The 18,159-nt window shown below is 40.5% G+C and overlaps 1 protein-coding gene across 2 annotated transcripts in view; it reads right to left on the bottom strand.

Annotated features, from left to right (window-relative positions):
- Positions 1-113: 113 nt before the first annotated feature.
- LOC117247109 (V-type proton ATPase 116 kDa subunit a 1-like) overlaps positions 114-18,159 on the bottom strand; it is a 51,754-nt gene continuing 33,708 nt past the window's right edge. For both annotated transcript variants that reach the window (XM_033611336.2, XM_033611337.2), the window contains exon 22: positions 114-2,858. In XM_033611336.2, coding sequence (XP_033467227.1) covers positions 2,765-2,858 — 94 coding nt within the window. In that variant the 3' untranslated portion in view covers positions 114-2,764. The remainder of the gene's footprint in view (positions 2,859-18,159) is intronic.

Genomic DNA, 18,159 nt, shown 5'->3' with positions numbered 1-18,159 from the left:
AAAGTCAACCACGGGGCCAGATCAGACCCTTTGGAGGGCTGGTCCTAGCCCGCAGGCCTTATGTTTGACACCCCTGATTTAAATGCTTTAAAAAAAAACAACAGGACACATAATGAATCCCCTGGTCTCTGTTTATTATTGATCAAAGACACATTAGCTTCCATATCACCAGTCACTGACCTACATCAGTTGCACGTGTTGTTTTGAGCCTCTTTTCTTCTTCAGACTTTTGGCATAAGAATGGGAATACAAATTAACCAAAACCTTTCGTGTAAACACCAACAACATCATAAAAATAATGAAAATCAAATACGGTATCAATAACTTTGATTATCAAACCAACATGATTGCTATTGTGAATTCAAACTGTGCTTAAGTTTGAACAGAAGAGAGGTGTTTCATTGCAGCACAGGACATTTTTAAGTCTTTATCTTATTTAACTCAAGTCATTTGTTGAACAATGTTGCACAACAAAATAAAATTAAAGCTACGATATGTAAACTAGTGTACTTTAAAAAAAAACAAAAAACAAAAAACAAAGATGGACAATGTCATATTTTTTTCCAGAGTGATATCATCCTCTCCCACATGTCTAAGCAACTGGAAGTGATTTCAAACAATGAACTTTTAGATATTTTAGGCTAAACGCATCATTTCACCTCCTCAACTGCTTCACAACATCAATTCACACAAAATGAGCACAGGGAAGTTACAGATCAACATCAAGGTCAGCTCTGTTCTCCTCTCAGCATAACACTGGGTCAACTAATCAGTGTATCAATATGATCCATACTATATTCTATTTAGTATTATATATATTTTATAAACTGGAGTTTAGAATGAACAATGTGATTTCTGGACTAACTAAACAAATACTAAGAGGCGTCATATTGCTTTGTCACAGCTAGTCATATTACAAATCTTGCCAGCTGTTAAATCATGGCCCAACTCTCCATTACGCCACTTCATGACAGAAACTACACTTTACAACCCATTGTAAGTGGTAGTTGTGGCATAAGTATTATAATATTATTCTTATTGCAGCTTGAGTCTTAATTTTAGTAACTGCTGAGATCTGAGACTCTGTACAGTCAAACTTGAGGCAGAAAGTTGGTCTATAAGCTTTAATCACAATTACAGTTTGCCTTCATTTTCTCTTCCAAATATGTTTCACCTGACTGTTTGTGAGACCCCTTTGTAGCAATAACACCACAATCTGAGATTTCAGCAGTTACCACGATTGGGCATTTAATACTGTATTTACCTATGAAATGTATCCTTACTGCACACAAATGTACTGTAGAACAGATCTTCTGTCTTGTGTTATTCCCTGCACTGTCTGATGATTTGTCAATTCTTTTGGATGGAACAACAGAGGTGCAATAAAACTTCAAGCTTTGAGTAAACACTGGGATTTCTACAATGGTCCACAGCTGATCGTACAGTCATTTTCATGAGCAGGATGACTCTTCAAAGGTTTTTCCACTGCCTTACTGTTCCAAGCTGTGCATATACATAATGTGCCTTCACAGGACACAGGTTTGGTGTAGTTTATTTCGAATTTGGATTGGTTCAGTTTGTCTGACCTGACACCACTGAACCACTCAGACAAGACTTCTCAGCCCTCCTCCAGCAAATTGGAAAGTGCAGTTTGTCAGGAGAGGACATAACACCAAAAACCAAAGTTTATTTATGTGTTACCTCTGACAGATGGAGTTAGTCTGTGTGAATCTGGATGTCATACAGTCACAAAGCACTAGTCTGACATGGGTTGTGAGTCAGAATTTAGGGAAAAAATAACATGAATGTAGTGCTTCTGTCCAACCTCCACAGTCTGGATGTGAGAGTGCTATGTGGACAAACTCATTAACCCAGCAGCAGTACTGGCTAGCTCTGGTTTAAATAATTAAACTCCATGATTTCTTACATTGGAATTATAAGAAATGCATAACTTAACAGTACAAGATACTGTTAAAGGGGAATTTTTCATCCAGACAAAAACTGTGCCATACTAAGAACTCAGTAGGTTGGTGGCTTACCAATGGCCCAGTGTAGGCAGATCACCCAGTCTTTTCATGGCAAGCTGCTCAGAATGTGATCTAAACATGAGGGGGTTTAATGAAAATTGATTTTTAGAAAAGTAAAATTACACTTTCTATTTTAAGTGTCACTTTGTTGTTGGAGCAGCTGATAACAGCAAAGAACAGATAAGGTATCTAGCTGTCTGTTAAAACTGGGCTGAATTTTGTTGAAAAGTTTACATTTTGTAGATTAGAACCTTAATGTGACTATACTTTCAAAACCTAACAGGTATTACAGGACAGATTTCTTGGAAAACAGCACTTTGCATACATTACAATGTTATGGGTGTATATATGAGTGCTGTGCCACTGCTGTAATGGCGACTTGTCCACTACTGCCTTTAAGCCAATTTCGTCTACAAGAACACAGACCCCGCCGAGTGTGTTTGGTAATGGGTATCTTAGGAGGAAAGCTGGCAGAGGAGATGTTGTTAGAGCAGTGGTGAACGTGCTGAGTGCTGAGTACAGTGATGGTACTGTGCCACAGCAATAGAAGCTCCAGTATGGGTACAGCTTGGCACATATGCACTGGAAAAACCCTTCACAAGGACCACATTATCGTTCATTACACAGTACAAGTTCCACAAATGACCACTAGAGGGTGACAGAGGGCTGCACTTGGGCTCATGCACACAAACACAGAAGAGAAGAGGGAAGGGTGGGGACTCTGCTGGAGGAGCTGATCACTCGTCAAATCGTCCCTCTAAGATGCTCTCAAATGAGAAGGGGACAAACTTGAAGCCCTGGCCAGAGTAGAACTTGTTTTGGAACTCCACCCTGAGAACAGAGGACAAGCAGGAAGAGAGTGATGGTTAGATATTGGGTTTAATAAGTATGGTTAAATATATCATCACACAGAAAATGCCCAAGTATTACATGTTTTCTGTTGAATATTATCAGGGTGAATAGAGGAAGATGAATAACCTGCTCCTTAACACCCCAAAAACCAAGGAGTTACCGTGCTTATGGTTTTATATGATATAGTTTTATGAGTTGATGCACTGACAAGATGGCACTTTAATTTTTGTTGTACATGTGACAGTGACAAATAAACGATATTCTATTCTATTCTATGATTCTCAAGTTGAAACACTGTCTCTTGAGCAGGACAGTGAGCAAGATCAGGACAGTGGCGTCCCTCACATACCTGTCCATTAAACATACCACACAACTTTCTGTATTTAACTAATTTGAGTTTTGGAGGTAACTTTCTAAAGGACAACTCTGTTCTCTTCTCAATGTAACGCTGGTTAATGGTCAGAAAGTAACAAATCAGGACTTGCTTTTGATCCATAAATTAATATCATAAACTAGTGAACATCAATAAATATGAACTACAATGGCCAAAGTTATGGCCAAAAACATTTCTTGTGAGGTTACAGTGACCTTTGACAACCAAATTCTAATCATTTCATTCTTGAGTCCAAATTTACGTTTGTGCCAAATTTGAGGAAATTCTCTGTGATATATCACCTTCACAAGAATAAGACAGACAAGGTCACAGTGACCTTGACCTTTGACCTTTGACTACTAAATTTTAATGAGTTCTAGTGGACGTTATTGCAAAATTTGAGGGAATTCTCTCAAGGCCTTTTTTCCTTCACGGCTCATAGATTTTAAATTTTGCTGACATCACAGATTTTTAAATCACAATTCTTGGTTTGAGGAATGTTGTACAACTATAAAACCACCATGGATCAAAAATATCACAATAGAAAGAGTCAGAATTGACCTTGTTTGCAGTTGGAAGTGTCCTATCAACAGTTTTACAGAAGTTTCTTCTATAATAGTGGTCTACTGGCAAATTTATTCCAGCTTCTAAGGATTTCTTTTTGCTGCAATATCTTGATTGAAAATTTGGCTGCAAGGCTGAACAGCGTTCCTGAGGGCCTGGTGGTAGCAATGGCAGAAGCCATGCTACATGAACAACACATTAAATAGATTTCAACTTATTGCAACTTAATTTACTTGCTGAGATCTGGGACACAGTACAGTAGGTCGGTGTGTAACATGAAGCAGGAAGTTGGTCTAAAAACCTTTCCCCTTCCCACCTTATTTTCTTTACTTAAAACCAACAATGACACCTACTCTCTGCGGTAATGTGTTTGGTGTGTGTGTGTGTAGGTGAGAAAGAGGGCAGAGTTTAAACACAATAATTTCTGTCTGTTTTTTATGTGTATAACCAAGTGGGAAACCATGAGGACCTTTGAGAAGAGACTGCCTGTGCATGCACAGTAGCCCAGTTGCCAGAAAAAAATGTTGACACTGTACTTTCCTGCAAAGCACGTATACATTAAATTCCTACTTTTTATACATATCATTTCAACATAGCCAAGGCTACCATACAAGGTGCCACCTGCTACTCAGTTTTTTTCTTTAACACACTAACACGTGGATGTAACAGCCATCGGGAACAATCTGGGGTTCCATATTTTGCTCGAGAATACTTCGACATGTGGACTGGAGGAGCCAGGAATTTAGCTGCCATTCTTCCGATTAGTGGACAATCCGCTCTACCTCCTGTACCACAGCTGCATAAATGTAAGTTATATGCCATTTGCAGAAACTTACAATGCCAGTATTTTTCCTGGCAACTGGGTTGCACATAGTTATCCCCATTTGTATATTTGAATCCCTGTTTTTGCCTTTAGACGTGGTTCTTTTTGGCTGGAAGCTTCATTTTAAAGAAAACCGAAATGTAATATGGATAAAAGTTGAGGTTGAAAGTTTGTTTTTGATCCTTAGCAGTCAAACATGTTAATGGAAGTTTATACCATGTTCATCCTTCTAGTTTAGCATGTTAGCATGCTAAAATTTCCTTAATAGCACTAAATACTAAGTACAGCTGAGGCTGATGTCATTAGTGTTGCAGGTATTTGACAGTAAACCAAGGTACTGGACAAATGAAAATGTTGACCTGATGACATCAGGACTAAAGTACACAGTCAGTGATATCAATCTCATTCTTGTCAGGTTGAAAACAACCAAGGAGGATAAAATCCATTTGGCTGTTATGTCTTTAAGGCAGGGCACATTCCATTAAAGTAAATCAAAATCAAATCCTCCCACACAAGAGTGGAAATATTCACTGCTCATCCATCTGAAATGACTGATAACAAATACAGATAATAAAAACAATGGTCTCCGTCTTATCGGCAGTACATGACAGTGACTGGCTGATATATGATTTTAATAAAAGATTGTTATCAGCCTCGATTGTCAGTGAACTCACACAAGCTGGCTGGAATCCTACCCAAAGCTTTGGTCTCTACATAAAAAACTCACACTAGTACAGGATGTACCACAGAGCACTGGTTCACTCCAGCAGACACATGAGTATTGTTTCCATGTGCTGTCTTGGGTCTGAGGCTCTCAGCTTGCTTGTTGTACTGCTATTGTAGAGTTTGAACAAGTTGTGCACAAGTTAGATGCCAATTCATAGTAAGGTGCTTTTGATAAAGGATTGTACGTAGTAACTTTTTAATAATGTAATGTAAACTAGTGTACTTTTAAAAAAAAAGATCGACAAAGTTGTGTCATAACTTTTTTCAAGAGTGACATTATCCTCTCCCACATGTCTAAGCAACTGGAAGTGATTCCAAACGATGAACTTTTAGATATTTTAGGTTAAATGCATCATTTCACCTCCTCAACTGCTTCACAACATCAATTCACACAAAATGAGCACAGGGAAGTTACAGATCAACATCAAGGTCAGCTCTGTTCTCCTCTCAGCATAACACTGGGTCAACTAATCAGTGTATCAATATGATCATACATGTTGTATGATTAATAATTCTTACAACATGTACTAATTAATGAATTGATCAGTTATAAGCATGCGAACAACTACTGGGTTGCCAGTTAACATTGCCATAGACTGGTTTGGACCTAATGACTACTTGGATTGAACTACAATCTATGTATCAATGACTTATTAACATTTATAACTGGATGTTTAATATTAAAAACCCTTAATGAAAGCAATATTAACATTTCTAACTGTAGAAAGTGGTATCAAAATAAGTCTTGAAAACCTTAAGGCTGTTTCAACAGACAAACTCTGTAGCTGCAGTGTAGAGCGTGGCATTGGGAAAATCCAAATGGAACTCTTTCCACATGCAGGAACACATTTCTGGCTTTAACAAGCTCCATGTTCCACAGTGAACACACCAGATGCTTAGCAGTAAGCTATGAGGAGGCTTAGCCTTTTCAAATGCTTGAACGCGTCAGTTTGTTGCTTGTGCAGAATAACATGTCTGAGACACTGACACACATAGAGATGACAGCAATGCAGAGAAGAACTGTGAGAGTCAGTGGACAGAGCATTTATAAGGAATACAGTCTGCACAGGATCAGATTGCTATGTGACCAAATATGGCTGCTGAGAGCCAGACCACTCTGTCACTGACACCCCCCTCTCATATCTTCACCAATAAAACCAGAGTCTGATGAGCTGCCTGCTCATTCAGGAAAAGTTATGTTCAATATATATGTATTTAGAATAAAATCTATCCTGGGATGCCTGGTGCTATGCTTCAGAAACACATACAGAATGCTAACAGCACTAGTTAAAATACAGTTTCTGTTCATTCCTTCAAATCTGATAATGACTTTTTTTATTAAGGGGTTAAAAAAGTCTTAAAATGAAAGAGTCATCCCACAGATATTTTAAGGTCTTATATGGGACATTCAGGGCATTAATATAGCAGCCAAGTGGCTAACTTCTGCTGGCCGGGCATCTGACTTTGGGTTTAGTGCTCTGCTAACTTGAATGGGGATAAGTAACTTAATCTTGTGGCTCTTCTAGACTTTTCAAAAGTTATCAGACCAAATGGATCAAATCCTGATTTTAAATTGAGACATTTCACAGGGGATTTGATGCTCAAAAAAATGAATCCACTGGTTTACAGACTTCTCTTTCCAATAGTCTAAGGGAAAAGATACTTTTGGGACCAAGTCACATCACATGATGGACCCGCAAAGTGCAGTATCACTTTTTGGCCACTACAAAAATTGTCTTTAAAGCCTGGCGCACCTCCTTGGGGTCTGGAATAAAGTCCCATTCCCTCTGTCTGTGTCGTAATCTGAGCTTCTCTGTGATTTGTTGTAGTAAGATGGTCCGGCTGCCCATGCCTGCCAGTGCATGTGTGTATCCCACTGGCTAGCTCATCACCACCATTGTGCACTGTGCCCTTTTACAATACGAGTCACATTCACCCATTCACACACATTTACACATAGGTGGCCAAGGCTACCATGAATGGTACCACCTGCTACTCCGTACACCTTCCGTAGCCAGCCTCAAGCAGCCATTCAATAAACAGCAGTTTTTGGCACTTCCATGTTGGCTTCATTTTTCAGCCCCGAAGGCTGCTGCTTCACTATCCTACAAAAGGCACATTCACTTCTGGTTAGGGTTATTTACTTCCTGCTTCACACTGTTAGCTCTGTCAGCACTAGCTGTGTTCAAAACCGTCCACTCACTCTCACTCACTATTCCCTATTTTGTGTTTACTATATAGTGCACTACATGGGGAACGACTGAACGAGATTTCGGACACTAACTGAAATTTTCTGAACGTCGCTGCGTCAGTAGCTGCGCCACATACTCCTGTGACGCCAGTGGACGCGCCGAGCAACACGTAAACAAACCGGGCGCTTTGAGGATGATCAAACTGTATGGTGGTTGTACTTTTTGTCAATAAATTGTTGAAATGTCAATGGTGTGGACGTTTGGTTTTGTCAGCTACGGTTGTGTGTCTGCATTGTGAGCTGTAATAGCCCACGATAGTGCACGAGCTACAAGCTACCTGGCTCGTGCGAGCTAAGTGGCTATTGTTAGCTCGTGAGCTAACGTTACCGGCTAGCATCCTATTCATTTCTTTTCTCTAAGTGGTTATTCTTCTTCTTCTCCTCTGGCAAAAGACGACCGCATTACATTGTGGCATACGGGAGTAAAATGTAGGGTACATCGTTTGTTCACTCACATTTGCTGTGCATTGTGGGTATTTTATAGTCCACTATATAGTGAATGAAATTAACCGCGGAGAATTCGAACAACACTACAAAATGGCGAACACACTATATAGTGCACTATATCCGTGATAGGGAGCGATTTCGAACACAGCTACTGTTGCTGTCTTTTAGCACTGGTGTTAGCACCATTAGCTGCTAGCCGCTAGCTCAGTCACCTCCAGACAGAACCAAATCCAAACAAATCATACACTCTGAATGTCATATAGAACCCCTTTAAGACAACAAACCTATTAATAATACACACTGACATCTTTTTTGATTCCAGCAATAATTTTTATGATAGCATATCTACTTTTTGTGATAAAACTTGCTTAAAGAGCCATAGTTAATTGAGCTCAAGTTCAGTTTAATCCAGTTACAGATTGTAGGACAAATTTCAAGAACTGTGAACTGAGCTTCATTTACTGCTCTTTTGGTTTGTGTCAGTGTTATTACATATTTTTTCTCTAGGTGCCACACTTTCAGATCTTTCCTCAGCACACTAAAATTACTTGCATCTACAGGTTGGATACTGTAATTCTCAAATCCTGACATCTTCTGATGTCTTTATTTAAGAGGAAAAATCTAAGAGTGGATTCTCAGCTCCTGCTGGTTCCTGGCCTGTGTGAGCGAGGGGAGTGCCCAGGAATGTCTCCCAGTTGTGGCAAATATTTGGCCTGCCAGAGCAGTGAGAGGGCAACACTTAAAAAGAGGAAAGAAATGAGAGATCCTCTCATCTGCCTCTCCACACAGCTGTGGGGGTGAAAAAAAAGCTTGTTCCTAACACACACTATACTCTGCTTACTCTGGTGGTGGTCGGTGTGTTTGTGCAGATAACTCATCAGCATGTGTGTGTGAAGAGTGGACAGCGGAGCAGAGGGTCCAGGTTCACTGCTGTTTATTTTGAACATGACTATTTCCATTCACTCACCTCTGTGAAAAATACTCCACCACTCTTTTTAACCTTAGCAGAAACCTGTTGAGCTGACACGCTGCTGCTTTATTAACAAAGTGCCTTACATTCATACAGTCACACACACTGGAGTCTGAGAGCTGCCCATTATAACCACAGCCTCTTTCTGTGGGCCACTGGAAGCTTGTGCATTCACTTATGTTAGAAAAGATAATTGACAGAATGACTTTGTAATGGCTAAAGCACTGATTACTATTCTGGTCATGAACTTTGAATGTTCTAATTTAAATTCTATTAATATAACAGCAAACACTGTTTTGCTATGTAAAGATATAGAGGAGTAATGGTGTCCTATAATGTCACACTCCCTCTAGACGTTACGATACAGAAGGTACATTCGCTGAGTGGGGGGACAGAGTTGTCTTGCCTTTAACCCAGCAGCAAAGGTACAGAGCCAAATCAATGTCAGTGCTAAGGACGGGATCATGGACAGGACAGGTGTAACATTTTGATGACGTGCTATGTGTACAACCCACCACTGTGAGATTCAAAAAGCACTTAGCAGTTAGCAGCTAACTCAAAGAAGAACAGCAGCCAAAAATGTTCACAAAATGGGGAAACAATGAGTTTCAGGAGCTCCTTACCTTCTGAGCAGAGAACGAGATCAGCTGTCATGTAACAGGGTTGGTAAATGATTGTGATGTTATGCCTTTCTTACTGTTTAGAAAGCACTGCCGACACCTATGTTAAATGTAGGGAAGGGGAGTAGCGCAATACATGTAATGGTGTTATGTTTTTAAACTACAAAATATGAATAACTGTATTCTGTCACAGTTTAAACTGGTGGTATTCTAAATACAGTTACTGTCTTTAAGAATAGCTTACTTGAGGGGATTACTTTATTTTTGTTTCATTTGCCTTAACACCATAGCTGTGTTCGAAACCGTCCACCCACTCTCACTCACTATTCCCTATTTCGTGTTTACTATATAGTGCACTAACGTTACATGGGGAACGACTGAACGAGATTTTGGACACTAACTGAAATTTTCTGAACGTCGCTGCGTCAGTAGCTGCGCCGCATACTCCTGTGATGCCAGTGGACGCGCCGAGCAACACGTAAACAAACCGGGCGCTTTGAGGATGATCAAACTGTATGGTGGTTGTAATTTTTGTCAATAAATTGTTGAAATGTCAATGGTGTGGACGTTTGGTTTTGTCAGCTACGGTCGTGTGTCTGCATTGTGAGCTGTAATAGCCCACGATAGTGCACGAGCTACAAGCTACCTGGCTCGTGCGAGCTAAGTGGCTATTGTTAGCTCGTGAGCTAACGTTACCGGCTAGCATCCTATTCATTTCTTTTCTCTTAGCGGTTATTCTTCTTCTTCTCCTCTGGCAAAAGACAACCGCATTGCATTGTGGTATACGGGAGTAAAATGTAGGGTACATTGTTTGTTCACTCACATTTGCTGTGCATTGTGGGTATTTTATAGTCCACTATATAGTGAATGAAATCAAAGACAGTGGATAAACCAAGACGGTCCACTGAGAGTCAGTTTCCTGTATCAGTGTCACGTGGGGTTCGCGACCACCACGCCCCTTTAGGAGACTAACAGCAGGTACTGAGTCCATTGACTTCAGTGGGAGAAATGAACGTGATTACAGATTATGGCCGATTCTTTCGCCCCATAGTCACGGAGGCAAATATTGGACCCATTTATCACAAGCCACATATCTTCAGAACATTCCGACACCAAAATGGCAAATTTCACACGGACAAATCAGGAGAAAATTTACTTTGTTCAAGACCTGTCTCTGTCTCAACAACACACTCTCGCGAGATCTGGCAACAGATAGCTCCTCTCTGGTGCTGAAATCAGTGCAGTTTCACCAAAGATACTGGATTAAAAAAATATTTTTTTCCAGCGGATGTCTTAGTTACAACATGATTGAGCTAACTGGAGTAGTTTCATGTCGTATCCGACAACGGGAGGCTTTTAACAGATGACGTCCTGATGTTAGCTTTGCTGTGTTAGCTGTCCCTGTCAGCTGCAGCAACTGATGCTTTCTAGACATCGTGATTTCCCAAAACTGAATAAATACCACACATAGCAACACAAAACTGCTTTGCTAGCTCAATGATGTTGTAACTAAGATTTCCGCTGGAAAAAATATTTTTTTCACGGACCGTTTAATGAGTTATTACCTATTACAGACACCGCTAACGGCTAACGGTTAGCCCAGCTAATCTACGATAACCAAGCGAGGTTGAGGATACTCGTCTTTGATTGGCGGTTCTCCATCGTCTTTGATTGGGCTACGGGGGACAACGCCTACTTAGGAGACCGGAAATGTATACCATTTCATACAATGGGGGTATATTGTAGGTGGACCATCTTGTTATAATACAGTATCTTTGATGAAATTAACCGCGGAGAATTCGAACAACACTACAAAATGGCGAACACACTATATAGTGCACTATATCCGTGATAGGGAGCGATTTCGAACACAGCTCATGTCCTAACTAAATGCAACCTGAGTGAGCAGGGTCCACGTCATTGGTCCGACAGCCCATTGGTCCGACATCCCATTAGTCCGACGGTCCGTGGTGCTGAACGGCTCCCGGCGGGCGTATTTCTGCCTTGATGGTGCGCCGCGACCGGCTCTGGGTCAGCTGGAAAAGGCTTGAGGCGAAGCAGGCTCACAGCTTATGTGTTTGTCACTTTCTTTTTCATTTTAACCCACACCATGATCTTTTCCTAACAATAACCAAGTGGTTTTTATGCCTAAACCTAACCAGACCTTAACCACAGGGGATCATGATGATTTCGGAACGGACTTCGGAACAACGGGTTTAATATGGTCGGAACAATGGGATGTCGGACCAATGGGCAGTTCCCAGTGAGCATCAGTTTGATTGCATTGTTTTCTATTGGAATGTTCAAAACTTAACTTTAAATTTAATCACAAACCTAAATAAGGTAACAGTTGACTGCAGGGAGATCGCAAAGTTCCCGGTCATGTGTTTTTGGCATGGAAATATAGGCACCAGACAAATGGGTTCAGCAAGATGATTTTGAATCACTCCAAAGGTAATCCAAAGTAGGGCTGCATGATATTGGAAAACACTGCAGTATATATGTATTAAAAAATACAAGAATTTTCACCAGATGACTTGAATAGCTCTGTTTGGAAAGAATTAGGTTGACTCACCATGACACCATTGTATTCATATAATACCCTTCTATTAATCCAGGCTGAGGTCAATGATTTAACATGTCATACTCTAAAATAAGGGGGTTCATCTGTGAATTAAGACGATTGCTGGTATATAGAAGGGATCCAGGAGGCCATGTCTCTTTACTCCAGATTAAAACAGAGCTTTAGGGATATCATCTTTTTTATATCCGAAATAGTTCCAGGGTTTTCCCTGGGTTTTTTCAGACCAAGGTGGCAAAGGCCTGTGGCAGGGGGCATCTTGACAGCTGTACTTTTAGATACGGTTCCCCCCTCTATTAAATATGAAAGGAGGCCTCCACATGCTTGAGCTTTACACTGCTGACTTTTATAATCACAACAGACAACAGACTGTGATTTTCAGCCCTCTATGATTATATTTACCCTTTAGAGCAGGCACATCCTGACAGCTGAGAATATTACTATCAGGTATTGTCGCCCCCTCTGTTAAATATGAAAGGAGGCTGAACAGGACACGTTTGTTCTGATGATACAAGTCAGCAGCCCTGAAATGTGTGTTTCTCTTCTATAATACACATTCTACATCTCAGAGGCGACGTCTTTCCACATACAGACTTCCTTCGCTTTTCAAATGTGGCAGAGCTCCGTGGGAAACAGTAGGAGAGACACAGCCCGAGGGGGAACCAGGATCTGACACAACACCGGAGGGAGAAGCTCTGTGGAGCTGTGTGCCGGACAAAAAAACAAGCGCGTCGCTGTGGGTTGTGTCCCCCGTGGACACACACATGCTTTAACCAAGGCAGCGGCAAAAATCACCCAGGTGGCCTGCCTTTGTCTTAGATAGGCAGGGAAAACCCTGAGTTCCATATTTCGGACATTGACCTTCTTTTGGGGACTAAATCCTCCTTTACCGTTTCTCCCTCTTGCGTGTAGCTCATTTTCAGTGTGTGCAATCCAAGGTATTTGGAATATGTTATTTAATTTGAGTAATCTAATGGAACATGTTACAAATTACATTTCAGGGCATGTATTCAGTAATATGTAGTGGAATACATTTTAAAAGTAACCCTCCCAACACGGGTTAAATGTCACACTAGAAGCTAATGCTGTTGTGTTACACGTCACGCCTCGTTTGCTTCCAGAACACCGGCATCGCAGGACCTCTATATAAAAAGGACTTGGACCTTGGTGTGGGAGGCAGACACTGTCTCCACATTTCAGAGTAGACTTAAGACTTTCCTTTTTGATAAAGCTTATAGTTAGGGCTGGCTCAGGCTTGCCTTGGACCAGTTAGGCTGATGTTAGCCTAGTCCACTGGAGGACCTCCTATGATTGTGGTTGTGCTGCTGCTGTGGTCCTGCCTGATGCCCTCTACTACTGCTGCTGCTATGATTATTAGTCATATTTCTACTATGATTATACATATATCATTATTATTGTCACATACATATACTATCACATATTAATAACCACTTATAACGCTACCAAATACTATTATTATTATATCAATATTGTTACTAAAATAAATTATTTTATTGTAGCTATTGTCATTACTATTTGCCGTGTATCTCTCTCTGTCTCTGTGTATCATTCTGTCCTATGGATGACTGTACATTTATTATATTGATCTGTTCTGTATACACAACATCTATTGCACGTCTGTCCATTCTGGAAGACGGATCCCTCCTCAGTTGCTCCTCCAAAGGTTTCTATCTTTTTTTTTTCTCTCTGTTAAAGGTTTTTTGGGGGGGGGATTTTTCCTTAGCATCTGTTAGGGTCCAAGGACAGAGGAGTGTCGTATGCTGAAAAGTCCTCATAAAAAAAGGTTGTGCAGCTGTTGATGCAGACATGGGTGTGTTTTTTGGCCTTGGGTCAATCTTAAGCATTTCAATCTTGTCCATTCTAGACTGACTGTGCTAATATTGTCTCTGCTTTAACTCAGCTGATTACACCTGCTTCCACAGCAGCCTGGATTGAAAGAAAGCTTTGTAAAACCTGACCTCCAGCCTGGAACACACAGACAGCCCATGTGTAAAGCAGATAGGTGGGATTATACAACACATACTGTAGATTTCTTGGAAGAACAACAGAGTCACGATAAAAGGCAGCTGAGCTCATATTTGAAAGGTGGTCAGATCACTTTCCACTAGTTTACAGGAACAACAGACAGACAGAGGAAAGACAGACAGCCAGGCCCTACCCAAATAATCAGCCCTGAGAGCAGCAGTTAAGCATTAACACCAAACCTCTGTCCAACAAAAACACATAGGATATTCTCTCCCTGTCTCTGTTTATCCATCTCATAATCATGACGTAAGGCTCTGTGTTACAAGCAGGATCCAGACCAGAAGGATTAAAGAAAATACACTTGTTGCTTTCACTTAATAGGTTTGAAAGAAACAGTCTGTCAAACAGAAATGTAGCAGATGGCACCTGATCTTAGCTCTATTTTGCCACAAACTAGGCATTGATAAATGTACAGTGACTGAGAACAATACCAGGCAACAGACAGAGGCCAGACTAATGTCATTCCTTTAATTCAACCCTAATGTATCAGTTTGTACTTTCTGTGCGGCCATCAACCAGCACTAAACACTGCTTCAATTTATGTAATGAATACAAGGGGACTGGATTTTCAGGCCCATTTTGTGTTGTGGGGATCAATGTCACTCTCTCATGTTGCATAGAGTAGATAAGGAGCTGGAGTCAGGACATGGTTAGCTTAGCTTAGCAAAGACTTGAAGCAGAGGGAAACAGCTAGTCTGGATTGGTTTAAAACTACACCCACCAACACTCTTAAAGCCCACTGATTACCACATATCATATTTCTTTAATCTGCACATATTTGTATTGTAACTGTTGTTTTAGGGGTTTGAACAGGGTTTTAGAGTTACATGCTGCAACTATTTCTTGCTTCTGACTTTACAATAATTGTGATTACAACCTACATGTCATGGCTAAGATCATATTGCTATACTACAAAAAGGACGACTATTAACAAACATTAAAGGTAGGATCTGGAGGATTTTCAAACAAAACAAAATATAGACATATACAAATGAAATCCTGCTTAATCATCACCTATGGGCTTCTACTCGTGTGGTGGTGACTCTGTTTGCAGAGCTCCTGCCCTTTAACTGTAGTTTGATGTTTTTGTGAGCTCGGACTGCTTCTGCGTGGAGATTTCCCCAGCCAATGAGAGAGCGCAGGTGCCGTGCCCGAGCGTGTCCGAGCGTGCATCAGTGCGAGCCTTGCCTTAACTTCTGTGAAGCTTTCTTCCATGCCTCCGGGCTCCGTACACCCGGGAGAGTTGAGCCTGATAGGAGGGGCCAAATTTGAATGTGTGTTTACAAACAGCAACTGGAAAATCCTCCAGACCCTACCTTTAATATGTATCAAATACAACGGGTGTTTGTTTATTGCTGCCTGTTCAGTGGGACCTAAGAAAGGTGGTGATGCTGATCTGTCATTTCAGCATATTACTGAGTTTTGCTCAGAGCACATTTTGAGTCACTATATCTTAATGAAACCTGATTGAGCTAGCTCTACCTATTGGTTTAGTCATGTTATGCTAAAAAAGATCCACCAGATGTCGCTGTGTCTTTAAATAGTATACCTTTTCAATTCACCTCCTACAGGAAGTTAGTAACAAAAAGTTATTCCAGACATGAGGGCTTTCAGACGTTTTGCTGAACAGTTTTATATAACTTTGTACAAATAATAATAAGTCTAATAAGGGTCTTTTTTTTTTTTTTAAAATCATCCTCTACCAAATTGGTGATTTGTCCATTGTCTGTAAAGGTAGTGAAGGTCAGCTAATGGCATTAAAATTGACTATTTGCTACAAAAAAAAAACAAACAAACAAAAAACACAGTTGAATTGTCCTTTTATATAAAGGCAGTGATACTAAGATATTAAATAAAAATTTTCAGGAAAAAAAGGATGAGTATTCACTGTTGTTAACACCGTATATATTTAATGTTATTCCATTATATATATTTGATGAAAAAAGAAGTATGAGTGTGATTTGTCATCATCTCTAATATGTTTTCAAAGTACTGTAATGGTAAATATCTGAGATAAATATATGGAAATAACACTATTACTGGTGATAGTACTAATTTTATCGTAGCAAACTGATGTATGTTGGTATACTAACACATTACTAGCATTATACATGGTTTGTTATTTCGATTTTTTTCTTTCTGTTTTACCATTACCATTAAGTGACATCTCAACCAATTGATAGCCTAAATGTACTAAACTAAGGGATCTGTTAAAAAAAAAAAAAATTGCCCAAAGAAACAAAAGGCCCGTTTCCACCGCAGGAACTTCGGGGTAGTTTTACGGGGCCGGGGCCGTTGGTGCGTGTCTCCACCGCAGGAACCACCCCCGAAGGACAGAGTTCCGGAACTTTTACGGGGGCTAAACAAGTCCCTGCCTCGGAGTAGGTACTCAGAACGGCCACGAAAGACTCCCGGCTGGGGCTTGGGGTTTACTTGGTGCTGATTGGATATACTCAAGGAGGGATGTGACGTCAACAGAAAGCAACAAAATAGCCGGCATTTTTAAAACTCAGCAGACGAGGGTTAGCTCGTTCATATAGCTTCCGCTGCCATGTAAAAAAACTCACTAAATGGCCCGTGAAAAAAATATTTTTTCCAGCGGATATCTTAGTTACAAAATGATTGAGCTAGCAAAGCAGTTTTGTATTGATATGTGTAGTATGTATTCAGTTTTGGGAAATCACGATGTCTAGAAAGCATCAGTGGCTGCCGCTGACAGGGACAGCTAGCAGCAGCAGCAAAGCTAACATCAGTATGTCATCTGTTAAAAGCCTCCCGTTGTCGGAAATGACATGAAACTACTCCAGTTAGCTCAGTCATGTTGTAACTAAGATCCGCTTGAAAAAATATTTTTTTTCATGGGCCATTTAGTGAGTTATTACAGACACCGCTAAGGGCTAACAGCTAACGGCGTCCCTACGTCGCCCCGGTAAATGGTCGCGCAACGATTACGTCACATCCAGAGCCCGTAACTTTACAAGAACCTTCCTTGTACTCCGCTCTCAGTGGAGACACGGCAGTTGAGAGGGCTGAGCGAGAGGACGTTCCTGTAGTAGTTCCTGCCCCCCGAATAGTACCAGGAACTTCTTCAGTGGAAATGGGCCTAAATACAAAGAAACAAAAAACCCATTGCTTTTTTCCTTAGTGTGGACCTTAAATGGATTTTTACAGTCCTCAGACAATGATACTTATTCCTAATCAGGGATGCACCCATTTATCGGCTGAACATCAATTTTGGCCGATATTTGCCTTGTTGAGTACCATCAGCCTATTTGTAAAAAACTTCTGTTTACTGATGTCAGTGGCTGCTGTTTTTCTGTTGTGTCACATCAATTTTGCACAGGCTTAAAAAGCAAGGCTTGAGGGGAACAGTGTCATGTTGTCTAAAAGACAATAGAAAATGTGTTTGGGGTTCAGTATCTTGCCCAAGGATACTTGACATACAGACTGGAGGAGACAGGGATTGAACCACCAATCTTACAATTTATGGATGACTCGCTCTACCTCCTGAGCCACAGCCGGCCCAGAATTTCACAATCCATGCCTCCCAAATCTTGATTTTAACATAAGATCTGTTTAGCACTAGAGGTAAATTATAAATAGAAATATACACATTTGTACAATTTGAATGGATCCAGTCATTTTCATTTTCTCTCTTTCTCTCTCCTTCACAGTATGTATTTTTATATTTTTTAAACTTGACACATAGAACTATATGACAGAGAAGTTCAGTGTGTATTTGAAACAGCCCATAAGAGCTTATAAATCACAGGAATGGTACAATTATGGAGTCTGTGCTGAAAGGGATGTTTCTCTCTTGGGACACTGAGCATTTCTCATCTCCCACTTTCACAACACCTCCTCCTCATAGTTATCAGC

This window comes from Epinephelus lanceolatus, chromosome 21 (genome assembly GCF_041903045.1).
Source record: "Epinephelus lanceolatus isolate andai-2023 chromosome 21, ASM4190304v1, whole genome shotgun sequence".
NCBI classification, from domain to species: domain Eukaryota; kingdom Metazoa; phylum Chordata; class Actinopteri; order Perciformes; family Serranidae; genus Epinephelus; species Epinephelus lanceolatus.
Note: the sequence above shows the minus strand (reverse complement) of the source record. Positions and strands in the feature narration are given on the sequence as shown.